Genomic DNA, 26485 nt, shown 5'->3' on the forward strand with positions numbered 1-26485 from the left:
CTGGGGCCCAGCACTGGAGAGGTGGGTGGATGCATGGATGGCTAGACAGATGGACAAAAGGATGGCTGGTGAGTCCTTACACAGGCCAGTGATCGTAATCTTAGGCTAAGGATTAACCCTACCTCCTGCATCTGAGGGCAAAAAGAAAAGAGGCAAGTTTTCCGGACTCCCCTGTGCTGGAGGTCTCTGGGAGACATCCGGCCCACTCACTGGATGCCCTCTGAAGGCCAAGGCTGTTTGGCAGCTTTGGGAGCTCAGCCTTTCTGTAGGGTGCCGGCACGCTGGCGCTGCGGGGGGTCAGGAGGCCCTGCTGGCAGCTGCACCCACCTTCCGGGGTCCGCGCCCAGCACCTGGTGCTGAGAGGAGCTGGACTGCAGGCAGGGCCATGCATTCGGGAACTCAGCAGTGCTGGGGCTGGCTCCCGGACGCCCTCTCCTCTGGCCTTCCCAGCTGCCATGGAAGTAGTCGGTCATCTTCAATCCCTTTCTGCCACCAACAGCTGGACAAGCTGGTTTTCTGGAACCAACCCCTTCCTGATCTGCCATGGCTGGCCCAGATCACACGACTGACTGCCATACCTCAAACTCGGGACAGACCTCCTGACCTGACCCGGAAGAGCCCCGCTTGTCCCAGGCCCTGCTCCCCTTTCCTGTTCTGCCGCCATCAGGAGGGGCAGGAATGGCCCACAGGAACCTGTGCGCTGGGAGCCCAAGAGGCAGGGGCCACAGAGGTTAGGCCCGAGCCCCTGGTCCTTCTGGGCCCAGCACTGCCGACTGCAGTTCCTGCAACCGCCCGAGGGCTGGCCCAGGGCGGAGAGGCCTGGGGACTCTGTGGCCCTCTGGCCTGCGCAGCTCTCCCTTCTGACGGTGTGGTAATGGAAACCTGCTCCGGGACGACAAAACACGATTACTAACCAGGTGGGTGACCACAGGAACATCATTCAACCCTCTGGCCTACAGATTTCCTCATCTGTGGGGCCCTGCTGAGCTGTTGCAAGCATGACGCGAGGCATCGTCTATGGGAAATACCAGCGTGGTGCCTGGCAGTTAGAGATGGACTCAATACGTTTGAACCCAAAGCATCTCACGTATGTGGAAAAAGGCCACGGGGTACGAGTTTGTCTTATCTAGAAGATTCTTAGGCTCACAGGTGGGGTTGGGGTGAGGGAAAGTCAGCCTCGTTGTAGCCCACATCGTGGGGCCTCTCTCTCTCTCGGCTCCCAAACTGTACTGATGGGCCCTTCCTAGAGCTGGTTCCAATCAACGCAGCATGGGGAGCCCCCTCCCCAGGAGGGGGCCACCGGACCCCTGCAGCCGCCTCCGTTTCTGGCCTTTGGACCGTCGTCCTAGCTAGCCTGAGCTCACTGGGGCAGGGACCCCACAAAGCTCTGGCACTGAAAAGCCCTGGTCCCCAGGTGAGGAAGCCCAAGGCCAGCTCCCATGTTCCTAAGTTGCTGCATGGCTTTGGGCCAAGGCCCGACCCTCTCTGGCTCTGGAAAGCAGAGACAAGGATGTTTTTTCTCCCACTTGCCCGGCAGGAAGAAACTCTGGAGCCCTGCAGTACGGGGGTTCCTAGTCTGGAAGTTTTCCTGGAGCCTCTCCTCCCCCACCCCCATGTGCATGCCCCCAGCCAGGGCTCAAAAGAAAACCAACCAGTGAAGGTCATTGGTGAATGTAAGTTTTTGTTTGTTTGTTTTAAGAAAAGAGCCGCAGGACTGTGTCCTGGCCCTCGGTGCCCTCCTTTGGGCAAGACCGGCTCAGGGTCTGGCCTGGCCTCCCGGTTCAGACAGCGGCTGACAGCCCACGGAGGTAGTCCCCGGCCAGGGGCAGCACGGCCCAGTCATCAGTCCGCAGGGCCACGGGCACTCCGTCCCCCTGGGCCGCCTCCAGTCGCAACAACAGCCTCGAGGCTGGGGGCAGGCGGATGGCCACATGGTAGCTGGTGGGGGGCTGGGCCACCACCACAAAGGGCTCCAGGTGGCGGGCCACCAAGGTCTCCAGCCCCTCGGGCCCAAGAGGGCACCAGAGGCGACTCTCGGCGCCCTCTGGCAGGCAGGAGTCCCAGAGCTCCTCAAAGAAGCCCTGGTTGTCCCCGTCGGGGGCCCGGGGGAAAGGCAGGAAAAGGTCGGCGAAGTTCACGGGCAGGGGCGGCAGGTGCGCATGGCACGTGAGGCCGGCGGGCGTGGAGAACAGGGCGCGCACGGCCAGCCGCGCGGGAGCCGGGCGACGGGGCCGCAGCGGCAGGTGCAGAGGCCGGCAGGGGCGGCCCGGGAGCAGGCAGGGCACGTGGACGGCGCCCAGGGGCGCGTACAGCTGTCCTTCCACGCGGAAGCGCAGCTCCACGGAGTACAGCGGCTCCAGCACCTCCACGTGCAGCTGCAGCACGGGGACCGGGCCCGCCGCCCTGCGGGGCCCCACACTTAGCCGCATCGGGGCCGGGGCCTCCCGCACCATCAGCACCGCGGCAAAGCCCTGGTTCTCGGCCACCAGCGAGGAGGTCAGTGCAGGGGCGGCCAGCGAGGGGCCCAGGGCCACCCCCAGCTTGGGCCCCGCCAGGTGGGCCAGGAGGATGTAGTAGAGGCGAGCGTGGTCCCGCCCATCAGGGTCCTCCAACTGTCTGGCCAGGGCCTGCAGCAAGTCGGCCAGGCCTCCCGCGACCCCCGCGCGCAGCAAAGCCCGGCAGACCCGCAGCAGCGCCTGCTGGAGGCCCCAGTCCGAGCAGTGGGCCGCCGCCGCACGCAGGAAGCCTAGGGTGGCACCTGGAGCCTTCCCGTCTGCCACTTTGGACAGTATCTGCAGGTGCCAACGAAGGGCCTCGTCCCTGCCCGGCCTGGACACCACTTCCTGCCGCAAGGCCGCTCTCAGGGGCTCCCCGAGTTCAGGGCCCACCCTATCCAAGAGATCCACGAAATGGGGAGCCAGTGCAGGCCGGGCTCGGTACAGCTGGGCCAGGCCGTGGGTCAACGGTGTCAGCACCGTAGGTTGCGTGGCTAGGCAGTGAACCACCAGGTAGGAGGCCTGGAAGCAGAGAGTGGCCAAGGCCCGGGGGCCCCCATGCAGGGCTGCCCTCTGCCGCAGGCCAGCCAGCAGCTCCCCCAGGTAATGCTGGGGACACCAATCCTGGCCTTTCTCCTCCTTTTCTTCATCTTCCGCACAGAGCAGACACAGCAGCTGCAGGTGCGCCAGGAGGGCCGACGGGTCATGCAGGAGACTGGGCAGGAGGCCACGGCACAGCCGGGGCCCTAGCAGCAGGGGGGCCGTCTCCTCTCCTGTGGGGCCTAGAGGCCAGTTCTCAGGGAAGTTCAGCAAGCAGTGCAGGTAGAAGAGATGGGCGGGCAGGGGCAGGGCTGGGTGCTGGGCGGCCAAGGTGAGCCGGCGGAGCAGCAAGGCCTCATCCTGGGCCGTGAACAGGGCTTCACCGAAGGCCGCCTTGAGCGCCAGAACGGCGTGCAGCAGCGTCAGCTGGGCCGTGCCCAGTAGCCGTACCAACTGTGGCTTGAAGAGCACTGGCGGCTGTCCCCGAAGCCCCCGCAGAGCCCAGCCCAGCAGCCACAGAAGCTGGGCCTGAGCCACAGGAGTGAGCAGGTAGGAGGTGTCCAGAAGCTGGGCCACAGCAGCCCGCAGCTCCCGGGCCTCCTCAGGACTGGGCTCCAGCACTGCAAGGCCACACGCCTCCTCCTCGGCAGCCGGCCAGCTGGGTGCCTGGGGCTGAAGGTGGGCATCCCCGTCCTCAGCTAGTGTCCAGTTCCAGGGACCACCTGCCGCGGGCGTATCCCCGGCCACGAGCAGGCCCTGCAGGCCGGCCCTCGCCCTGGCCTGTATCACCAAGCTGTTGCGCAGAGCAAGTGCCAGCAGCAGGCTGAGCGGCTGGACCGGGCCTTCCTGCCCCAGCAGGCTCCGTAGCAGCCCCAGGTAGCCCCCCAGCAGCCCAGGCTTGCAGCTCTCCAGTTCCCGCAGGCACTCACACGCTGTGGCCTGCAGGGGGCGCTGCTCCGAGGCGGGGCCAAAGCCTCGGCCCAGATCGCGGCCCGAGGCCAAGCCAAGAAGTAGGGGCAGGAGCCGGCGGGAGGCTCCCGAGGTGGGGCCCAGCGCATCTCCGGCCGCCAGGGCTGTGGTGGCCGCCAGCAGCAGGGGCCGCCGCAGGGCTGAGGGCCGTGGGGGCAGAAGGACCAAGGTGTCCAACAGGGAGGTGGCGGCTGCCTCGGCCGCAGCGGCGTCCGGCCACAGCTGGGCTGGGTACTCCAGGCTCAGGGCCAGCAAGGAAACCTGGGGATGGGGGATTTGGGTGGGAATCACGAAAATGAGGTGCAGGGCGCGGCGGGCTGAGGTGGCGAGATGGGCCAGGGCAGGGGGTGCGCACAGGGCCTACCTTGGTCTGTTCGCTCAGCTTCTCACTTCTCAGTTCGCTCAGCAGGTCACGACCCAGATCCTCACCCTCGGTACCGGCCATGAAGGCGGACGGGCTGGCCCGGAAAGCGCCCAGGCGCTGGGCCCAGGTTTCCCGGCTCGGGGGTCCCATGGTCCGGCACCCAGGTCCCTGCAAAGAAGCGAGGGAAGGTCAGGCCCGCGGCCGCCAGAGGGCGCCCGAGCACCTGTGCGCACTCCGAAGGGGCCTCCGTCACCCCAGGGCCGCCTCGTAAATCCCAGCCGCCCCCTGCCGCGCGCAGACGCCAGCGGGGACCCCGCGCCCGGACCCCGAGATGAAACCGAGAGGTTTCGGGGGCGACACCACAGCGGGCAACCACGGGTCCCCGCGGGGCAGGGCCGCCGGCGCGGGGTGCGTGCCGAGAGCTCATTAGGCCGCCCGCCCGCTGCCGACACCGAAACCACAGCGCCGCCCCGGCCCCCGGCGCCCGCGGTAACGGGCCGGCCGCTCTCACCTCGCCTGACTCAGCCGCGGCGGGCGCTCGGGCCCGCCGGCTCCTTCCGGGCTGCGGCGCGCGGCGGGGCGGGGCCCGCGGCGCGTGGGCGGCGGGGGCGGGGCCGTAACGGGGCCGCCGCCTTCCCTCCCGCCCCGCCAGCAGGTGCCGACTCGCCGGTTTCGCTGGGGCTGAGTAACTGTCCCGCTGCGCGCGGGCCCCCATTCCCCGAAACCGCCTCAGGCCCGGGCAGAGGCGGTGGAGTTGGGTGGGCCCGGGCTCCCGGATGCCGGGGTCCCGTCCGCGCGCGAACTGCGATCCCAGGGCCTTCCGGGGGACAGCGCCCGCCGCGCCCGCGATGGCAATCAGCGCGCCCCCCGCCGGCGCCCGGGCGCTCCGCACCATGCGGGGGCCGTGGGGTGAGGGTCTCTGGGCTCCCACGGTGTCCGCTGGGGGGTGTGCGAGGTGCGGTCCCAGAGCGCCCGCAGGAAGTGCTCCTCGCAGCCCCGGCCGAACCGGTCTGGCGGGCGCCTCAGGGCTTGGCTTCGCTTCTCCGACGCCGCCCCGGCCCCCCACCGGCTGGGCTTGGGGGCGCGGAGCCGGCGCCGGGGTCACCGCGGGCGGAAACAGCTGACCTTTGCCTTAGGCCATACCAATAGTCGACAGTCGGCAAGGGTTGCAGCAGCCGAGCCAGGGTAAAGCTGGCAGGGCAAGGCCATAATCCTGGATGAAGCCGGGGAAACAACGGGATGCAGACGTGCCGAGTGGCAGGGCCCGGTGGATCACAGGGCTCACGGCATGCCTAGCACGGACCTGGAAACGGAGACTTCGCCACTAAAGACCTAGGGCCAAGCAGCCCACGAACCCAGCACTCTTGGAATTCCAGAGGGCTGGATCGGAGCTGGTTGGGGACACTCAGGGGGCTCGCCTGGAGCTCACCAAGCATTGTCTCCTGGGCCCCGGGACCCCCACGGCAGATGCCCCACTGACCGCTGGCTTCCAGGGCCCAGAACTGCAGGCGTCCAGGCCCCACAGGCTACAGTAACGCCTTTGGCTCTAATTAGCCGGCTTTGAAGATGAAACAGACCTGAGCCCCCATGTTAGCGCTGCCAACTAGTTTCTCTCCTTTCTCCAGGCTTCGCAGGCCCCTCCCTACCCTGTCCTGCTGCCCTCAGATGAGAGGTGGTAGGGAGTGGTGGGGTAGAGAGAGCTGGAAAAGAGGCTGTCTGGGTGCCCGTGGTGCCAGGGATGCCAGGGGGATGGAGACAGGGATCCACCCCGAGGGACAGGTCCATCTGGAAAGCCCAGTCCCAACTCCTCTGGGCCCTGGCTCCATAGTTGACTCACAGGCGGCAGCCCCAAACCACTTCCCTCTAGGTGCCTCAGTTTCCCCATCTATAAAATGGGAGTGATGACTCCCGCCCAAGAGACTGTGGGGTGGGGCAGCCTGGCTAATTAAACCTAAGATGAAAGAGGCCAGGATGAGAGCAGCCCTGGGAGGGAAGGCAGCTTGGGGTAACAAGGAGCCTGTCTGGTTTCCCTGTCTGAGGCCCAGAGGGTGCTGATAACTACACACCCCTAGCCCTCACCACTCACAGGGAGGGAGCAATGATTATTAAACCTCGTTTACAGTTGAAGAGACAGGCTTCAAAGGGTCAGGAAATCTGCCACTGGCTTTGGCCCTCATTCGGCCTCTGACAGCAGCGTTTCTGGGCCTTGGCTCCTTGGGGCCAGGGGTCTGGAGGGAGGGAGGGAACCTGTGTGTGGTTCCCGATGGTGTGGTGGGTGCATCCACATGGACTCCCAGGCTTACAGCAACCCTGGGGTACCTGGGGATGGGTACCATTCACAGATGAGGAAATGAAAGCCCAAAGAAGTGCAGTCACTTGCTCAAAGTCACAGAGCTCCTAAGAGGTGGAGGCTGGACGTCAGCAAATGGCCCCCTGCTGCCCCTGACCTGGCCCTCCTTCCACACCAGCTACCCGCAGCCCTCTTGGGTGTCCAGGTCCTGGGATGGGCCTTCCCCTTACCTGCCTGCCCAGATGTCCCTGCCCTGTTCCTCTGTGGGAGGGTGGCACTGGTCTGTCCCTGGCACAGGCCAGGCAGAGAGTTAAGCTCAGCGCACCAGCACCGAGGGCATGAACGTTCCCTGAATCCACAGTCAGCAGGCCTGCCTGGGAAAGGGACCTCCCAGCCAAGAGGGCCCAGGTGTGGGCTGCAGCCAGGTGGCCGAGCAGGGAACTCCCCCAACTCAATGTTCACACCTCATTCCTTCTTCTCCTGATGGGTTTCCAGTCTCCCCGGTGTAGCCCAGCTCTGGGGAGATCCTATACACAAGGCTTGGAAAAGGGAAAGTCAGTTTCCCGAGGGGTCCTGAGCCTGTTTTCTCATCTGTAAAATGGGGACATGGCCAACCCATCTTCCCAGCACTGGGTGCTCCCTGGGGATACAGGGATGCTTTAAAAAGAACACCTCAATAGGCAAATCCATAGAGAGAAAGCAGAGTAATGGATGCCAGCGGCTTGGAGAAGAGCAGAATGGGGATTGACTGCTAATGTTTACGGGGTTTCTTTTGGGGTGATGAGAATGTTCTGGAAGACCATGGTGATGGCTGCACAACTCTGTGAAGATACCAAACCCCCTGAACTGTATACTTTAAAAAGGTGAATTTTATGGTATATGAATTATATCTAAGTAAAGCTACTAAAACGGTATTAAAAGAAAGAGGTCCCTTGTATACAGAACTTACGGTTGTGGGGGGGGAGGATAACAGACAATAAACAAACAGGAGAAACCAAAATTTCAGAGTAAAAGATGCTGCAAGGAAAATAGGACAGGGTAATGGGCCGGAGGTGACTGGGGGACAAGGATTTAGCTAGGTGGCCAGAGAGGCCTCTCGGAAGGGGGACACTTGGCTGAAACCTGAATGACAAGAGGTAACCAGTCATCAGGTGGGGAAAAGCGTTCTGGGAGGAAGGCACACTGGAGGAGAGGCCTGAGCAGGACCAGGCTTTGGCAGGCTTGGTGGATGGCGGGCAAGCAGCGTGGCTGGCACACGCAGAACCAGCAGGAAGGGAGAGGCGAGCGGTCAGGAGGCTGGGAGGGACCAGAGTGCACGAGGCCCCCAGCTGCCATGGGAGCCACGGGAGGGCTTGGGCCAAGGGGAGACAGCTGGCTGCCGGTGGGGGAAGGGGGCCAAGGTTGCTCCGGAGGCTGCCCTGTGGCCAGGGTGAAACGCGCCAGGGCCTTGGCCCAGGGCGTAGCTGCGGATGGAGGTGTGGGCGCGTGCCCGACGATTTGGGAGCTCCCGGGACTTGGTGGTGGGTGGATGTGGAGGGTGAGGGAAGAGGGGACAGACAACTCTGGGCTTTGGCCCTGAGTACTTGAGGGCTGATGATTCCAGTCCCCGTGATGAGGAAGGCTGTGGGAACTGAGGAGGGAATAAAGTCTGGCAGGTCAGACGTGCAGCCACCGTGGAGAGCCTTGGAACCTTTGGCTTCTCTTTGCACTGTTCCAGAGGCTCCAGATGGCCCAGATGGCCCCTCCTCCTCTGGCTACTGCCCCCCCCCCCCCAGCTCCGCCGAGGGAGCCTTTTGCCCGCCCTGACAGTAGGATGTTGGGAGGCCCACGGGCAGGAACTCTGCAGAGGTGGAGGGTCGGTGTCCTGACAGCACTCATGGCTTCTCAGGGGCTTTGCAGCCTCCCCGAGGCTATTGTTAAATAACGCTGGAGAGGCCACTGTTCGAGCCACGCAGAGGCCTTGGTGGCGGGGGCACCATCAGCCTGCTTTAAGGCTGAGTCCATTTTCAAAGGCTGCTAGACTTCCAGGCAAAAGCAAATCAACATCTCTTGACCGCTCTGAGGAAGAGAGCTGGAACTAGGAGCCCCACTTTACAGATGTGTAAACTGAGGCCCTGACAGGTTAGGTGGCTTGGTTCGAGTGCCCAGAGACTAAAAGTCTGGGGCAGGCCAACTCCAGGCCCTTTCCTGCTTGTCGCAGCACATCTCATCTCCCGGAAGCCCTTCTGCCTTCAAGCCTCCCTGCTTCCCAGCCCCTGACCTGCCTCCACCCCCTCGAAGCTCCCCTGCTAAGCTTTCTCTGAGAACAGGAAGGGGTTGTTCCATGCCTTCTCCATCTAACTCCTGCCCCAGCTCTCCCCAGGCTGCTCAGGCTGGGAGCCCAGCACCAAAGGCGGGAGCCAGCCACCACTCTTTGGGGAGCACGGTCCTTGCTTGCTTGCTGGAGTTCTGCCTTGCTTCACACCCTTGTCCCAACACTATACCAACAAGAGAGGTCTACTCAGGACACCTAGAATCAGAGCTCATGGCTCCGTTTGCAGATGGCCCAGGCCACCATCACCTCCTGCTCGGACAATTGCAGTAGTCTCCTTACTGGTCTCTCTACTACTCCGTTCTACCATAGCTTCCCACCACTGAGCCTCACATGACATGGCACACCTGCCTCTTCAACCTCAGTTCCCACACCCTCCCATTCCCTCCTAATGCCACCTCGTCTTTTGGTTCATCTCACATACACTAGGCTCACCCCCACTCTGGGGCACCAGCTGTTCCTTCTGAGGATCTGGCTCTTGCCTGCTCGCACAGCTGGCCCCTACCTCTTGTTCAGATCTCAGCACCCCCACCTGTCATTATCCCATCACTGAAGTCATGCATCCCACTAAAAGTTTCCTTTTTTCTCTGCCTTGCATCACAGAATCATCAGTACCAAGCAAATGATAGGTGTTCGATATTTGTTGACTGAATTAAGGAATGAATGAATGATATCTGACACCGTGTGAATGGAGCAGAAGGTGCCTGCCCTCACGGAGCTTGGTGTTCATCCAAGTTCACGCACATTGTCTCGTTCCAGGGCTGCTCATGAACCACAGACCACACATCAGCAGCCTGTGGGTCAAATCTGACCCTCAATGGTATTTTGTTTGACTCGTTACATGCTTTTTTTAAAAAAAAAAAAACTTTGGTGGGGGGGGGGCGCCTGGGTGGCTCAGCCGTTAAGCATCTGCCTTCCGCTCAGGTCATGGTCCCAGGGTCCTGGGATCGAGCCCCACATCGGGCTCCCTGCTCCGCGGGAAGCCTGCTTCTCCCTCTCCCACTCCCCCTGCTTGTGTTCCCTCTCTCGCTGTGTCTCTGTCAAATAAATAAAATCTTTAAAAAAAATTTTTTTGAGCCAACTTTTAAAAATTGGTAGATTTCACATACAAATCTGGGTTTTTGGCTTCTTTTCAAAAATGGACGGATGTGGCCACATTGGGTTTCTATGCTCAGATGACATGATTGTTACCGCCCTTTTAGATAGGCACATTCTGCACCGTCCCCACCAGTCTCTCGGTCTTTCCCTGACAGCCCGTGTCAGTTGCCTTTTATCACCGAACCTGCCCTATTGCTTTCCTTATAATAAATTTGCTCTGTATCCATGCCTCTACCAAAAGTTGGAACATGAAAGGCTGAATGGGTCACATGAGTCAAGAAAAAGAGAGATTCATTCATGCAACAAGTATTTATCGATCATCTACTATGTGCCAGGTACAGCTGTAGATCCTGGAGATATAGGAGGGGACGGCACGGGTGACTATCCCCTCCCTCTGGACACTGTGTAACATTCTTACTACAAGTGGAGACATGGGAATTGTTCCTTACTAACCCCCCCACCCACGAGAAAGACTGCGCTTCTTGTGTCCAAGGTCATCTGTGAAGACTTAGTTTCCACTAAGCACCTACTGTGTAACAAGCCCCTGGCAAGGTCTGGCCCAGCAGAAACGCTCAATAAATATCTGTTGAATTAATTAACTAAATTTACCTCCTAGACAGATTGTGTTAGGGGTCAATGTTGTTTCTCCAGGATTTATTCGAAAGGTAAGTGCATAGTAGGTGCTCACTTCATGCCAGTCGAACCAAAGGGTGCAGGTAAGAAGGGAGGGCTGACAAAGTACGTTTGGGGTGCAAGAAGGCAAAGCCCTGGGAGAGGAAGGGGCAAACAGCTCTGAGCTGCGGGAGCCCACAGTGACCCCAGGAGGTAGGTGACAGGATTCTCAGGTGATAGACTAGGAAACAGGCTGGAAAGGAAAGCCCCTTGGCCAAACTCACAGGCCCCAGGAGGGAGTGAGGGAGGAGGCCCATCTGCCCCTGAAGTGCACACTCCCCCCACCCACCTTCGGGGTGCTCCTGGACCACCTGTGGGGGGATGTAGAGGGCCTGCCCGGAAGCCGACCACCAGCCTTCTGCTCCCCTTTGACTCCTGACTTTTGAATTGTGTGAATTCATTTATCAGACTCATTTCTTCTTAATCTGTTCCAGCAAACATTTAACACGTGGGAAAGGTGTATGTGTGGTAGAGATCCTGAAATGTTTATTTTATATGGGGGTAGAAGGAGAGCTAAAGAGAGGAAGGGGTCCCATTTCTGACCTCAGTAGGCCAGCTGGTAAGAGAAGCCCAGCCGCAGCCTGGCGCCAAAGTGTCACAGTAACTTGGAAGGCAACAAGCGCTCCGAGGGTGGGCCTCCCTCCAGCTAAATCTGGGGGAGGGTGTGTGTCCCAGGCTGAACCTCAGCCGAGGATGGCCAACGGGGGAAAGCAGACAAGAGCCCTCTGCCCTGCAGTGGCTGCCACCAGGCAAAGTAGGTTGGGCCTGACTTCTTCAGGGGGCCTTGGCCTCGGCCTTGCTGCACCTGAAATCTGGCCCTTTGGGACCAGGATGAGAGTGTTTGCGGGAGCGTAAGCCCCAATGACTAAGGCGCTGAGGTCTTTCGAATCTCAGTGGACTCGGAGAGGTTTAAACGCCCCATCCTCCACGAAGCCTTCCACACTTCCCTGGCCAGAAAGCGGGCTCCGGGCGGTGATGAGCGATCTGCTCTCCGGCCGGCACTCTCCGCTTTGTACTGTGGCCGCGTCGTCCCCGCGGGCACGCCCACTGGCCTACGCGCTCCTGGGGCCTCGCGTGCCTACCCGCACGGAGCCGGAGCCCAGCAAATACCTCTGGGCTGAACCACGAATTGCTCAGCCAGGCCTTCGGGATCCGGGCCGCCTGGGCCCAGGCCCGGTTCAACAAGTGTGGGCGGGGCCGCCCGTTCCCGCCCGACGGCTTCGCGCCTCCCCAGGCGCCCGGGGCGCGCCGAGACGGGCCGGGCCCCGTTGGGCGAGTTTCATTTCATCACCCGCAGAGCGTGCGAGCGCGGGTGCACATAACGTTGCCCCCTCCCCTCCTCGGCTCCCTCCGAAACTCCCAAACTTCCGTTTGCGCACGCTAGCGCTCCCAGCTGGGAGGTCCCGGGCGGGGCGGGCGGCGGCCCGGCCGGCGGGGCAGCCGGGTGCTGGGTGCCCCACGCCCGCCCCCCGCCCCCGCCCGGCCACCCCGCCCAGGCCGCGAGGCCACCTCACCGGCAGCGGAATGGAAACCGGTTCGACAGGTAACAAATAGGTGGGTTGTCACCGTTATTTCCCAACGCATGCGCCGTCGCTCCCCGGGACGCTCCAAGCTAATTAGCTCAGATCACCCCCCCCACCCCGCCCCAGCCACCAACACACACCGCCGCGAGCCAATAAAGCGTGAACCCGTCCGTCCGGCTCGCACTTTAAGACTTCCCGAGCGGCCGCGGGGGACGCCAGTCGAGCCAGGAGACGCTTACCTGCCGCTTCCTCCCGCCGCCCGGTGCACCTGGCTGCAAGGGCCTCCGTTCGGAGGGAGGGCGGCGACGGCCCCGCGGAGTTGGAAACGGGCGCGCACCGTCCCGGGCACGGTCTCCCCGCCGAACTTGGGGGCACTTGGGCGACTCGTTCCCTGAACTGCCCCCTCCCCTCCCCCGCCTCCGGCTCGGCCCGGGAACGGTGGGACGGCTCCCGGCTCTGGTGACGGAAGCGGACGGTGCCGGGCGAGGAGGGTTCGAAAATGCCCCGCGCGTTTCTGGTGAAGAAGCCGTGCGTCTCCACGTGCAAGAGGAACTGGAGCGAGCTCCCCGACGAGGAGCGCGGCGAGATCTACGTGCCAGGTGAGGCCAAGCCCGCGGCCGCGAGCCCTCCGCCGCCCTCGAGCCTGAGGCGCCCGAGGGGCGGGGGGCCCCGTCCAGGCGGCGGGCGCGCGGAGCGCAGCGACGCGGAGTCCCGCGGCGGGCGCAGCCGGGGCGCCCGATTTTATGTTTAAGCGGCCGCGGCCCCGTTAGCCCGCGGCGCGGGGGCAGGGGAGGGGAGGGGAGGGCAGGGCGGCCGAGGAGGCGGCGCCGGGTGGGGGCGGGGGCCGCCGGGAGGGGGCGAGAGCCGTTGCCAAGCCCCGCAGCTGGGCAGGGGGCAGGCGGGTCCGTGGCGCGCGAACCCGCGCGGTGCCGCCCTCCCCTCCACCGGCCGGAGCCGCGGCGCAGGGGAGGCAACGGGGTGTGTCACCGCTCAGGCGACCCTCCACTCTCACGTCGTAAATCCAGAAAGCCGGGACTTTTATGAGGCGGGAGGAGGCACTGGAGCGATGCCACCTGGGGGGGGGGGGGCACAGGGAGTGAGCTGGAGCTTCGGCCGCAATTTGTGCAAAATGTTAAGAGAAAACTCGTTTAAGCCGCCTTCATGGATCTGTCCGTCTTTCCCACACTCTGGTGGCCAGAAGGTCGTGGTGGGGGTCAGGCCGCCAGGGGTTCCCGGCCAGCCGCCCCGCGGAGTGCGCGGAGACCGTGGGGAAGGCGCCCCGGCTGCACTCCGCTTGTCCTGAGGACCAAGGTGGGATCAGGTCTCACCGCTGTTAGAAACGCGCCTCCTTGCAGAGGACACGGTTGCAGAGGACACGGTTGCAGAGGACATAGTTGAGTGGAAAGTGTTTTTCAGGAGCCCAGCCCATGGCCAGGGGACCAGGCCCCCGGGGCAGCTGGTGCACCCAGCTTGTTTCGGGAGGACGCCGTGAGAGCGTCCGAGTCAACGTTGAATGAGTAACCCGCGTTGTTTCTCTCTCCAGTGGCATCTTCCTCTGGAAGCCCTGAGAACACTTTTGTGCCTTCCGTCCTCCTCCACACCCAAGAAAATCTTTAGTCAGGAGAAAGCCAGCTTCCTTCGGAACTCCCCCTCCCCACGACTTGGGGGTGGGGCGGGGGCTGCGCTGCACACCCTGCCCAGAGCCTCCAAGGGAGGTGGGGGGCGGGGGCAGAGGCTGTAATTAACCAACCGACTTTGACCCTTGATCTGCAGGCTCCCTGGCACTGCCCCAGGCCTTGTAGGAAAGTGGTGAAATGAGGGCAGTGAGGGGCCCTGTAAGGGCTCTTGCCTCAGTTTCTCTCCTGAATAAATTGGTGGAGACTGTGGGTGTACTGGTGAGATCTCTGTGGCCTGACCTGCCAGGATCCAATGGCCTGTGACGCTGTTGGGATGTTTCACAGATTATCTCAAGGCGCTGCTTCTACAGCCTCCTTAAAACCAGGGGAAACTGAGACCCAAAGGCCGGTGAGCTGCCAGCTCACCTGAGGTGGATTAGGGTGTGGGCCCAGGATTCTGTTTATAGTTTCCTGGGTGACCAAGTTCCCTGGCGGGTTGGCAGGTTGGTGTTCCATCTCCAGAAGGGTCAGGAGAGGAACGGAGCCCCTTCTTCACTCCTGCCTCCTCCCTCACCTGTGTTTGTCTTGCTGCTTAGCTGCTCCTTCGGATCTGATAAACTGAACTTGGACTGTGTTAAAGGTGAGCTGAGCCTTGCGAGACTCGGTGTGCTGTTATTTTTAGTTTTATTTCACATCCCAATCAGTAACAGATCATGTGTTGACTTTTACAAAGGACAAAGAAATTCCGTTTGTTCAAATCATTGACTTCCTTGCATCCTGGTGATTTTCCCCACCACAGTTCTGGTGGCCGTTGCAGGAGTGGTGGGGGAGGCCTCCATCCCAGGGGCTGTCCCATCAGGTGACGGGCAAGGGCTTCTGGGTGCTCTCTGCCACCTGCTGGTGCTGTCCAGGTGAGGGGAGCTCTGCAGACCTCTCACTCTATAGGATCGGCCAAGATAGTTGGGTCCGGGTCAAAACCTGGAGGGCACAGGTGAGAATTTGCCCTCATCATTCTGGGGAGGGAGAGTCCTGTGGGGTGAAGCAAAGGTAGAAGGCAAAGCACTTAATTGAGCCTCTAAAAGCCATGTGGCCCACTGGAGAGTTTTCCCACAGGTTTTGGAAATGAGAAAGGGAATGTTCTCGGGCCACGGTTGGGTGCCTCAGATGGCTGGAGAGTGGGGAGTGTGTTTTGTGGTGGCTTGTCCCCTGGCTGAGCCATTCCATCACTAGCCGACCATGACCCCAGGAGCCGGCTGGGCACGTTTCCTTCACCCCACCTCACAGACTCAGCACATTGTGACCAGCTAAGCATTGACCCCAGTCCCACTGGGAGAGGCCCTGGGGGAGCTGGGGAGCAGGGAAGCATTTGAGGTCTGACCTTCCTGCCGGGGCCCTCTGAGACCCTTAAGGCATCAGAGAGCCCCTGGAAAGAGACACTTTTACTGACTGAAGGCTCAGGGCGCCAGTCTGACCAGCACTCTAGCCTCTCTCCCTGAGGCACGATTCTAGAAGTTCCCTCCCCCAGGGCAGAACCTTTTCCTGGCCTCACTCCCCTTCCAAAGCCAAGGGAAGAGCCCAGAGGTGGGCACAGGGGGCTGAAAGCTCACAGCGGAAAGGAGATTGCAGGCTACCTATTTGGGCCCAAGAGCCTGGCCTAAGCCCTTCACTCCCCGCCCCTCATCTCCCAAGGCATTTCTCCTTTGTTATATCAATATTAATATGCAGGGAGTAATGCTGGCTTCTTGAGGAGGAACCTAAGCACCTGTACCTAAGGGCTAAATTCCATCTCTTGGGCTAAAGGGGAAGCCGGAGAAACAGGGATGAAGCCCCATACTCCAAGCCCTTGCTGAGTCACAATGAAAAGCCAGGAAGGTACTTGAGGGTAGATGAGCCTGGTAGTGGCCAGGAAGCCGAAATGACATGCTCCCAGATGTGGGCATCCCAGGGCCTCTTCCAGGCCCCCAGGCACCCCCTTTCCGGCGTTGGGGCCTCTGCAATCTGTCCTCCCAGTTCACCAACACACCCACCCCCGGGAGGCAGCCAGGCCGAGGTGTGGGGGACCGGAGTTGCTCGGCCCGGCTCTGGCTAGGCAGTGCAGGGGTCTGGGCCGCTCCGTGTCCAGGCCAATGTGGACAGGCTTCTCAAGTCCGCTTTGGGCCCCAGAGTACATGTGTGTGGGTGGCAGGGAGAGGGGGCTGGGGGAGATCAGGCCCCCAGTGAGGGTCCTCCTCTAACTCCTGGGAAGTGCTGGCAGGGAAGGACGTATCTGCCGTGGATGGGGACGGGAGAGCAGCTTGGGCCTGCGCAGTGGCCTGGATGGGGCTCGGGCCTGTCCCGTGGGGCGCTGTCCCATAAGCTGCCAAGCCGTTTGCTCCAGGCTGCGGTGACCCGAGACAGACTCCTGCCACACCATTTGTCCCAGAAAGAGAGCAGGTGAGGGCAAGTCCTCTGGGCACAGGGAAGACCAGAGCGAAGGGTGGTCACTGTTGATGTCCACTTTCAACAAGTTCGCAGTCCCACGGGGTGCCCAGCCCTGTGCTGGCCAGAAAGAGGCGGGGAGGAGGCAAATGGAGGCACGGTCCACGGCTGGTCAGGGCCACCCACCCTGGCACGCGGGCTCAGGTGCCCGGTGTCGACTTCGTTACAGACACAGTACAAAAGGCAGCTGGGAAAGGGGAGAAGGATACTGCCTGCGAGAGAAACTTGGCATTCACAGAAGGGAAGCAGTAGGCTGAGGAACGGGCCCATTGTTTCCAAGGCTGCCCACCTTTCAGGCACTGCGAGCTGACCTGCGGGGGCTGGGGGAGATGGACACAGGGGACCCCTGCCTTTCCTGGTAAGGGGGCAAGGCCACCTCACCCAGCGTGGGTCTTGCTGATACATTGTCGCTCCCCATTCGGCGCTGAGTCACACCCCCCACCCCCAGGTCAGCCCCCCCGCCCCCATGTGGTCAGAGGTGAGGCGTCCTCACGTGTGCCTCACCTGCTCGCCCTAGGGAGCAGCCGTGACTCCAGGCCCGGCAAGCGGTAGGACCTGGCCCTCTGTCCGGTATTTGGCCAGCTTGCCGTCTGCGACAGAGGGGACTTGCTGGGGGCCAGAAGCGGGGAGCCGGCCCTTGGGTGGAAAGCTGCCCATGCCCTCAGCGTCACCCAGCGGAGGTGAGCTGGGCCAACCGAAGGGGAACCGGCGAAGGCCTGAGGGAGTAGGGAGAGGGCCGGCTGGTCTGGCCTTGCCGGGCTCCGCAGCTGTGGGCGGGCGAGGATAGCTGCAGCCGCCGCCTTGCCGGAAACATCTAATTAGGGGACAGAGAGCAGCACAGGCAGGGCCCAACCAGTTCTGCTTCCTGCCTCCTGCCACCCAGTGCCACCCAGTGCCACCCAGTGCCAGGAGCGGCACGCCGATGAGCATTCCGTGTGCGTGCGGCGGCATCAGGGCCAGGCTCACGGGGGTGGCGGGAAGACAGGTTTGGCGGGGTGGATGGCATGAGGCAAACATCCCCACCCACAGGGTCCCCTGCCCCTGGCTCCCTCCCTGTCCCCTGCTCCTCAGCACCAGCTCGGCGGGGTTGCTGCGGAGTGGGAGAGGCAGGCACAGGAAGTCGGTCTCCCCGGGCTCCCCGGCTGGGGTGGATCCGCAGCGCCCCCACCCTGAACACTGCCACCCCCTCGGTGGCGCAAGGGAGCCAAGAGTGACAACTCCTTCGGAGCACAAACCAGTGAGCCCTCACCTGTCATCACTCCTCCCTCGGCTGCTGCCTGTGCAGGCCGTTTGGCCAGGCTCCAACTTCCAGGAGCTTCGCTCACGCTATCCGATATGGAAGGACAGAAGAGGGGAGAGGTTTCTGTTCTGTTTGTCACTACCTGGATTGAGAAATGGAAATTGTCATTCAGCTTTGAATTCTTGGCCAAGAGCTCCCTCTGGTAGCGGGTAAAGTGGCATCAGAAGCTGCCAGCATTCTGCCACACCCCCGCCCCCTCCCAGCCCCCGTCCCTGTGGGGAGGCCGCAGGGACCCCGAGAGCTTGGGCCTGCCGGCCAGCCTCCCAGGCTTCGCAGAGAGGCGCCACGCCAGCTCAGAGGCCGGGCCGGGGCCAGGCACTGGTGAATCAGCTCCGGGAATGAGGTGGCTCATTAAAGTCCCCCGGACAGACGGACGCCAGTGCCAGCAGGACGGGTTCTGGGCGGCAGGCAGGCGCGTTCTTCCCTTGTCAGACCTTTGTTGTGTTTTGAGGGGGCGAGAGCCAGGGCCTCTCCCGAAACTTCTTCAGTGCTTTCATATTCACGCTTCCTCCATCAGTAGTCCTCGGCCTTCCCTGTCTTCTGCCTCCAGCCCCCCTGCCCTGGGGCCGCCCCTCCCCGGGTCCTCGGCCTCTCTGTCTCAGCAGCCGTGAGGCAGGGGGTGCACTGGGCCTTGTCCGCGGGTCTGAGACCTTTACTCGGCCTCCCAGAAGCAACTCATCCTTTCCTTCCTCTGCCACTCTTGATTCTTCCTTTTGAAGCTTGGAAAATGCTCGTAGCTTATGAGGTTTAAGTACAGCGAACCCTTGCCCAACAAGATGGGTTTGAACTGCGCACCGGGCCACTCAGACATGGGGTTCTTCCCATAAATACAGCACAGCGCTGTAAATGTATTTTCTCTTTCTTAGGATTTTCTTCATAACATTTTTTTCTTTTCTAGCTTACTTTATTGTTATAATACACAGAATGTACAAAATACGTGTTACTCGACTGTTTCTGTTCTCGGTAAGCTTCCAGGCAACAGGAGGCTCTGGGCAGTTAAGTTTTGGGGGAGCCAAAAGTTATATTTGGATTTCTGACTGTGGGGGTGGAGGATCAGCACCCCTAACCCCTGCCTTGTTAAAGGGTCCACTGTATAGAGTTTAGCCTTTTGGGGAAGAAAACTACTGATAAATTAAAACATTAGCTAGTTTGCTCCGCTTTGCTCCGCTTTGAGACCCGTCCCCTCCGTGGCACTGTCACTCAGACAACTCTTCCTCTTCTCTGCTCCGCAACGGGGTTTAGCGTGAGGTGTGTGTCGTGGGGAGCGGCCGCCGCAAAGGGCTGCCAGGTATCGGTGCCTTGGAGGGCGGAGGTTGGGAGCCCAGCCCTCACTGTGCCGCAGCGAGCGGTCCCTGCCGTGGGGGCGGGTTGCATAATAGCTGGGCACGACGCCCGGGAGACTGTTAGGCCACATCCACCTGCTGCTCCCTGACCTCCTCCCTGCTCCACCTCACCTGGCCTGTTTGCCTGCCAAGCTTGGCCAGTGGGAGTGGGGAGCCTAGAACCCTGAGGAGCTGCAGCAGCAGACACCAGCCAGCCTGGGGGACCACCCGGTCCCCCAAAGGCCAGCAGCTAAATTGGCCTGAAGCAGCAGCCCAGAGTGGCCCAGGTCACTGGGGACCCATCAGGGCCAGGGATGAATCCCTGGGCCCAGGGCCTCCGGTGGTGCCCCTTGTCCACGCAGGAGCATGGATGAGACCTGGAATCCAGAGGGACTGGCCCAGGTGGGGCAGGCAGACAACTCGGGAGGGATAATTGGCAGGGCAGGTTCGGTCCTCCCAGTTCCGCTAAGACACAAATTACTCAGCGGGCAGGCCTGTGGGCTGTGGTGCTTGGCGGGCGTCCCCTGTAATTACCTTAATGGGGCAGGAGGGAGGGGCAGCGTGTATGGGCTGGGGGCAGCTTGCTCTGCCATGTGCCTGCGAGGGGCAGGCGGAGGCTCCCGGGCCCAGCCAGCCCACTGCCAGGCAACTGTCCTGAGACCCCACTGAATCCTGTTCTCCCCACCAAACCCCTCAGCTGGCTGTTCTTCTCTCTGCAGTCAGTCTGGGCTTCTGCCCACCACAGCCCTACCGGGAACCAGAGCCGTCGGTGGCTGAACCCCCATCTTGCCCCCTGGTTTTGGACATGAGCCTTCGGGACTCCAGCTATAGTGTGGCCCCTGGACCCTGCGTGGTAGCCCAGCTGCCCTCCGAAGACGTGAGTCGTTTGGCAGACCCCCAGAGCAGAGACCACGGCTTCCTGCGCACCAAGATGAAGGTACTGCCCCTCACACTGTCTCCGAGGATCAGGAGCGTGTCTATAGACCTGTGTCCAGCCCACAAGACCGGGTACAATGAGACCCAGACAGAGGCTGGCCTTGGATCTGGGTCCAGGTTTCTGCCGAGAAGTGGACCCAGCAGGGCATGGGGGGTGCGGGGAGAAGAGAAGCAGGTCTAAAGCGACAACGTCATGCATTGGGAAGAAGTGGCAGGGTTCTAGAGACATTTCACCCTTTGGAGTCCATTCCAGGAGTTATTTCGGTTTGTTTCTGTCCTTAAGGGGAGGTACCTCTTTGCTAGTCCTAGGAAAAGCGGGAGACGTGAGCCCGGCTCAACCCCTTCTCCTGGCTTCCCCTCTGTGCCGCATCGAGAGTGAGCTCTGGAGTCCACTTGGTGGTTAGCTGTCCCTTGAGGCACGTGCCCGGTGGTCTCCAGCTCACCCGAGCGTGCCACTTGCGGCCCCGTCGGCATCTGAGGCCTTGCACCTAGGGCAAGGCCGGGGGGGCGGGGAGCAGCCTGCTGTGCTCAGCCTCTGCAGTGGGAGCAGTAAGGAGGGCGTGGGGCAACAGAGATGCCCCTGCTTTCGAGGAGCGTGCAGACAGCGAGGCTGTCCCTGGCTGGGCCTGCATTCCTGAAAGGTCTAGGATCTGGAAGCACCTGCCAGTACCGATCTAGTGGAAGGAATCTTGTAGTTCTGTGTGCCAAAGGACTGAAGAAAGCTGGCAGCAGAATGCCCTTCCTTCCCCTCTTCCTCGTGTAGGCCAAGCGTGTGTTGTAACCAGAGGGGAACCACCCAGACACTTGCTGGTCGGTTGGCCGGGGAACCAGCACAGTGGCCCCAAGCCCCTGTGGGCCTTCCTCTCATCCCTTGGACCCTGGTCGGTAGGGAGGGCGTGGAGAGAGGGCAGAGGGCACGGGATGGCAGATGCGCCCGAGAAGTGGGTCCTGACCCAAAAGGTCTTGACTAGCCGGCAATAGGGGGCCTTTCCCTGGGGCCAGAAGCAGTAGAAGAGTGTGATGTGATGGGTGACAGGAGGAGGTGACAGCAACAGGGCCACCCGCAGCACAAGCAGCCTCTGGACATTAATGGCCGTGGAGGACCGAGACCATGTCTGTCTGTGCCGGCCACAGGGCCGGAAAGGAACTGCCGTCACGCGGAGCAGCATCCTTCCCGAGGGGCAGAGCGTGGCCAGGATTTGCTTCCAAATGATCCAGGGCCAGGGGGAGGTTGGGAGGTAAAGATAAAACAAGACTGGCCCTAAATGACAGTCACCCTACTCATGGTACTCATCTCCACATCTGAAAAGATTTGAGCCTTTCCGTGGTTACAAAAGAAATGAAGCAGGTTTATAAGCAAGAGGGCTGTGAGGATGGCAAGGGGCCTCCCCTCATACTGCGTCAGGCCTGGCTCCAGTAAAAGCAGGGGGCTGGGCTCCAGGCTCCGAGCGGCGGCCTCGGGGGGCCATGGCCATGACAGAGGCCATATCCTGGTCGTGCCCCTGTCCTCCCTCAGAGAAGGCCGACAGAGGCCCAGGTGCAGGGCAGCAGCTTTGAGCCCCAGGAAGGGAGGCCTTCCTAACAGGGGACGGTGACCCCAGCTGTTTCTACAGGTAGTTCATTGCACATCTCTAGAGGTGTAAAGGGGCGGGTGGCAGGGGATTCGGGAACCCAACAGCAGGCCTGACCATTGACCCAAAGGTTCCTTCCAGCCCCACCAGCGCTGATCTGTGAGCCAGGGGCGCAGAGGTGCGGCCTCCGGAGGGCGAGCTCGGCTTTCCGTGGGCGGCTGGGGGCCGGTGTTTGCATCCTCCCAGCATGCCCACCTGCAGCCCCTGCTCCTGGACGGCTGTCACAAACACCATCCTCGCCCACAGGTGACCCTGGGGGACAGTCCCAGTGGAGACCTCTTCACTTGCCACATCTGCCAGAAGGCCTTCACCTACCAGCGCATGCTGAATCGCCACATGAAGTGTCACAACGACGTCAAGAGGCACCTGTGCACCTACTGTGGGAAGGGCTTCAATGACACATTCGACCTGAAGAGACACGTCCGCACCCACACCGGTGAGAGGAGCCCCTTGGGGTGGGGCAGTGAGCTCCTCCAGCCCCTGCCTGGTGGGGGATCCACAGCCTGGGAGGGGCGTCCTGGAACTCGGGCGGAAGCCCCCCTCGGCTAATCGGTTTGGTCCCTCAGGGAGCTGGAGACGGGACAGGCCTCCTCGGTTCCTCTCCCCCAGAGTCAGGTGGCCTGGCCTCGCTGTGGTGGGGAAGCTGCTCACGGGGCTCCTGTCAGCTCCCTGACACCCCGCGCTCTCCTCCCTGCAGGCGTGCGGCCCTACAAGTGCAGCCTGTGTGACAAGGCCTTCACGCAGCGCTGCTCTCTGGAGTCTCATCTCAAGAAGATCCATGGCGTGCAGCAGAAGTACGCGTACAAGGAGCGGCGGGCCAAGCTGTACGTGTGTGAGGAGTGTGGCTGCACGTCTGAGAGCCAGGAGGGCCACGTCCTGCACCTGAAGGAGCACCACCCCGACAGCCCACTGCTGCGCAAGACCTCCAAGAAGGTGGCCGTGGCCCTGCAGAATACTGTCACCTCCCTGCTGCAGAGCAACCACCACCTCTGAGTGGCACCGCCTGGCCTGGGTCGCCTGCCCGCTGCCCAGCCAGTCCACCCTCCTGCCGCCTCTCGTGGGCCGCGGTGACTAGGCCTGGAGGCCCCCACCCCCCGCCCGGGCACACGTGCCGGCTTAGGCCCTGCACTGAGCTCTGTTCACGTTTGCGTTTTTGTCTGATGGGCAGAGGCCACTCCGAGCCCCGGGCCGACATGGGCGAGGCCCACCTTCAGAGAGAGGACTTCCCAGAGGAGGGACGTGAGGATGCTCGGCGGCCTTCCTCCTCTGGAGCACAGGGGCGGGGACCGCCGGTCCCCCGTGGACAGCAGAGGAAAGAGCACGGGCAGAGAGCAGCCGGGCAAACCCAAGGTGCTGCTGGGGGAGCTGGTGCCTGCCTGCCCCGCGGTGCATCCAGCGCTCAGGGCCGCGGGGGGCAAGGCCCTTCCCACAGCGAGATGCATACACGTGCCCAGCCATGGACACGTGTGCGCACACAGGAGGCCTTTCCACACATCACCTCATTTTTAGGAAATCGATGACAAGGTGCCAAGGAAGTTTTATTTCCTTTTTTTAAAGATGACACATGTACAGATATATTAATATATTTTTGGTGCCGATGGCGGCTATTTTTAAGAGAGGATGGAGCTGGCTTTGTTCCCTCTCTATGCAGTTCTATTTATCCTGGACATTTCATACCTCCTCTGTGCCTTGGCTCTGGGGGGGCTGCCCTCAGCCACCCCCACCCCTCGCACCTAAGACCTTTCTCCAGCCCTGCCTGGGGGCTGCTGGTCTGCTGTGGTAGCTCGGGCTGCACTGGCTCCTCCCCCCCCCCCCCCCCCCCCCCCCCCCCCGCAGGGCTCTGCCTCCCTCCCACATCCTTTCAGGGCATGCCTGGGGGTTACTGAGAGCCTGCTTGCCTCCCAATAACAGACCTTTTGTGGAACAACTCACCAGTGTGGAGACCAAGAGTTTGTCCAGCTGCGGCTGTAGGAGAAAGGCCGGTGGGGTGATGAGTCTTTGATGCACCCAGAGTCCACCGTCGAGACTGAGAAGAGAATGGGACCAGACTGCAAGGCCTGCCCTTTCTCTGGTTGAGTGAAAAACCCTAGGGCAGCAGCAAAAAATTGGGACAGAATAATAACCAGACCCATCAGAGGCCTCTCGGGAGGGCAGTATTGGAGGGCTAACAAGTTCTATTTGTAGCCTATTTTCTGACTCTTTCACAGGACTAGGCTGGGTTGTAAGCACATAAGGAGCGAGCGATCCCGGGGTTGGTTGGCTCCATCGGAGGAAATCGGCCACCAGGCTCTATTGGTGTGGCTGTGTTTCCCGCTAAAAACAGGAAAAGGGGTGTGGGTCAAAAGGGAGAGAGGGGCAGGGTTGGAGCCAGCCTGCCAAAGAATGAGAAGGCAAACTCGAAAGAGGTCCGAAGAATGCAGCGGGCTGGGTGGCGCAGCAAAGCCGAGCCCCTGAGCAGAACCAGCCCCAGACCGCGGGGAAGGCGCTTTCTGGGGCCGCCCTCTGACTGTGTATAGATTGTTCTGGAAGACTCCTGTTTTATTTTACTTTAGAGTGTCTGGGAGCTGCTGTATTCTGGAAGTTATATAGTATAAACCTTATCTGGAAGCTCTGTTTCGTTTACATTTCTGTATCCCTGTGTTATTGCAATTGGAGGGAGTCCTAATGCTCTGTGTTGTCTGTTTTATTTTATAACTTTCCCCCCAACTATTAAAATCAAAGGATTATCGTTTTCTGTGTTTCTGCTTTTTTGTCTTCTAGACCTCTCTTTCCACCTGCAGGGAAATTAATCAAAACAGTGGTTGCATTCTAGTCAAAGCTTTCCCCTTTTACGGTTACCAGTGAGCTCCAGCCAAGCCAAGAATCTGGCCTGCACAGCCGGAGCGGCCTGCCGTGGTCGCGGCACTCAGTGCCCGCCGACCGACCGCTGGGTTGCTTGCTTCACCTGCCTGGCACTCCCGCATCCTGACAGGGCCCTCCACCGGGCCAGTGTGGTCGCTCGGGGTCCAGTTTCCGCTTCTCTTCCTAGCACCTGCCAGGACCGCAGAAGGAAGACGGTGATCCCAAGTGACAGGGCGCAAAGGTCACATGACTTCCGGGTCAGGCACCTAGCTATAGGGCTGGCCACATTTGCATAGCACACGTTCGGTGCCGGGCACACTTGTGTTTCACCCACAGTAGCTCGCTGCCATCACTGCGGGCAGAGAGAAGCTGGGTAGTGGGCCAGGGTCTCCTGACTGACTAAGGTGGAGCTGGGGTGCGAACCAGACTGCCTGGCTCTGGGGCTGTGTGCGTGCTGCCCCTCCAGGAAATTTGAACCAGACGGGAATTTACAGATTAACTGGCCTTCCCCATCACCTACCTAGGATCCCTTGCAGAGACCTGATCACTCTGGGGACCCAGTTCCGTGTTCTTCCATCATGTCCCCCCTGCTAGGTGGACACCAAGGAGGGGGGGTGGCTGCCAGGCTTGGGCCTTCGATGTGATGTTCCAGGAGGTGTGAAAGTTCATGCCCTGGTGCTGTGAAGAGAAAGGAAAACACAGGTCTGACGGTAAGGCTTCCTGTGAGAAGCCCAGAGGATTGGCAGGGGCCCCTAACCCTCCTTATGTCTCTTTAAGTAGCCAGAGGATTTTTATCTCGAGAAGCCTCCCAGTGTGAAAGACCAACCAAATCCCGTTTTTACCTGTCCCAAGATGAGCAGAACCCATTGTTGGGAACCCAGATGAGTAACTGCTGTGTCAACTTTAGGAGGAACCGGGGATAAACTTCTAGGAAGCCAGGGGTGGGGGTGGGGAATGTTCCCGGGGCTCCCTGTGAGCTTCTACTTTCTCTCCCACTCCTTAGAAGAACTCCAGTGTAGGATACCTCTCCTAGGAGCCCTTCCCTAGCAGCATCAGGTCAGACGGCCCCATTTCGAGGGACCGTATGACCTGCAGACACTGTAGCATGGGTGCCATGAGAGAAAAAGGAAAAGTACGGGGCCTCTGCTGACTGGGAAATGGGCCCCAGCCAGGCAGGGATAAGAGAGGAATGGGCGTCAACATATAACCCAGGACACCTGTGTGTCGCCAGACTACAAGTGCTGTGGGACCTGAAAAGGAGTCTTTTGCATCTGAAAGAGTAAAGACTTCTTGGAAGATGTGGAGCCCCAGCTAGGGTGAGAAAACAGGGGATCTGAATAGAACCAAAGAAGTGGGGGGTGGAATAGGATCAAGCCCAGAAGGGAAGAGGTGTGGGCAGAGGGTCTCACTATTTCCATCAGCAATCTGGATGCTTGCTTCGTTCATTCAGCACGCCAGAGGCATTTTTGGAACCCCGCCCAGGTGTCAGTCAGAGCTGATAAGACAAGATTCTGACAGGAGAGCCGGCTAGGGCCTAGCAAGATGGCCTTACCGAGGATGAAAGCAGAGTCCTATTTTTATGGCCAAAAACAAAGCAAACAAATGTGGGGTGGGAGCACTTTACAACAGGAAGCGCTAGGAAAGTTTATACCTTATATTTTTATGTATTTTCTAATTTTTTTTTTTTACAATAAGCATATATTATTTTTACAACCAGAAGAAAATAAAACTATAAAACAATTTAGGGGGTTTAGCTGACACAAAGTTCAACACACTAGCCCCCCCCAAAAGCCAGCGTGATCTTGGACAACATCAGGAGCGTGGCGTCAACAACCCTGCACCCTGGGTGCGTCCCCGGTCAGTGGGTCTGAGGCCCAGCCTTGTCTCGTGCTGTCTGCGCGGGCTTGCGCAAGTGACCCAACCTCCCAGTCTCCTCATCTATAAATGAGGTGGGTTCCTGAGTTCAAAAGTCCCTTTCTGATATAAAGACTTTATGTCTCTAGGCCCCCATCTTGATGAAAGCTTTGAAGAAACTCACTGACACCTTGGAGTGGAGATGAGGAGACGCCGGAGGCCGAGAAGTTGCTCAGTGAGTGGCA

At 60.8% G+C, this 26485-nt stretch overlaps 3 protein-coding genes across 17 annotated transcripts in view; 1 reads left to right on the forward strand and 2 right to left on the reverse strand.

Annotated features, from left to right (window-relative positions):
* Window positions 1-1666: 1666 nt before the first annotated feature.
* AP5B1 (adaptor related protein complex 5 subunit beta 1) lies at window positions 1667-4933 on the reverse strand. Its single transcript, XM_032415044.1, has 3 exons — window positions 4880-4933; window positions 4369-4536; window positions 1667-4265 (listed from the first exon to the last, which is right to left on the reverse strand). The coding sequence occupies exons 2-3, from the start codon at window positions 4516-4518 to the stop codon at window positions 1782-1784; spliced, it is 2634 nt and encodes an 877-aa protein (XP_032270935.1). The 5' UTR covers window positions 4519-4536; window positions 4880-4933; the 3' UTR covers window positions 1667-1781.
* A 7828-nt stretch (window positions 4934-12761) lies between these two features.
* OVOL1 (ovo like transcriptional repressor 1) lies at window positions 12762-22538 on the forward strand. The gene is made up of 4 exons (XM_032414439.1): window positions 12762-12861; window positions 19698-19915; window positions 21792-21981; window positions 22243-22538. Exons 1-4 carry the CDS (start codon window positions 12762-12764, stop codon window positions 22536-22538), a joined length of 804 nt encoding a protein of 267 aa, XP_032270330.1.
* Window positions 14146-26485, reverse strand: part of LOC116638450 (protein Ycf2-like) — a 38943-nt gene continuing 26603 nt past the window's right edge. For 10 of the 15 annotated variants that reach the window (XM_032414433.1, XM_032414432.1, XM_032414431.1 and 7 more), the window contains 4 exons: window positions 24907-25064; window positions 23478-23571; window positions 17606-17738; window positions 14146-14907 (listed from right to left, as the gene is read on the reverse strand). The gene's annotated coding sequence lies outside the window, so the exon portion shown is untranslated. Of the gene's footprint in view, window positions 14908-16860; window positions 17171-17605; window positions 17739-23477; window positions 23632-24489; window positions 24577-24906; window positions 25065-26485 lie in introns of those variants that run through there. The other 5 variants (XM_032414428.1, XM_032414427.1, XM_032414425.1 and 2 more) reach the window with 5 other exon arrangements.

This window comes from Phoca vitulina, unplaced genomic scaffold, assembly GCF_004348235.1.
Source record: "Phoca vitulina isolate PV1807 unplaced genomic scaffold, GSC_HSeal_1.0 scaffold16, whole genome shotgun sequence".
NCBI lineage: Eukaryota > Metazoa > Chordata > Mammalia > Carnivora > Phocidae > Phoca > Phoca vitulina.

What these genes read in the sequence shown, in the direction of transcription:
- AP5B1 (XM_032415044.1), bottom strand. Translation starts at nt 4,518, where the DNA reads ATGGGACCCCCGAGCCGGGAAACCTGGGCCCAGCGCCTGGGCGCTTTC. An exon ending in AGCTGAGCGAACAGACCAAG is followed by an intron (nt 4,266 to 4,368) that starts GTAGGCCCTGTG and finishes CCCCATCCCCAG; the next exon opens with GTTTCCTTGCTGGCCCTGAG.
- OVOL1 (XM_032414439.1), top strand. Translation starts at nt 12,762, where the DNA reads ATGCCCCGCGCGTTTCTGGTGAAGAAGCCGTGCGTCTCCACGTGCAAG. An exon ending in CGGCGAGATCTACGTGCCAG is followed by an intron (nt 12,862 to 19,697) that starts GTGAGGCCAAGC and finishes TTCTCTCTGCAG; the next exon opens with TCAGTCTGGGCTTCTGCCCA. An exon ending in ACACGTCCGCACCCACACCG is followed by an intron (nt 21,982 to 22,242) that starts GTGAGAGGAGCC and finishes TCCTCCCTGCAG; the next exon opens with GCGTGCGGCCCTACAAGTGC.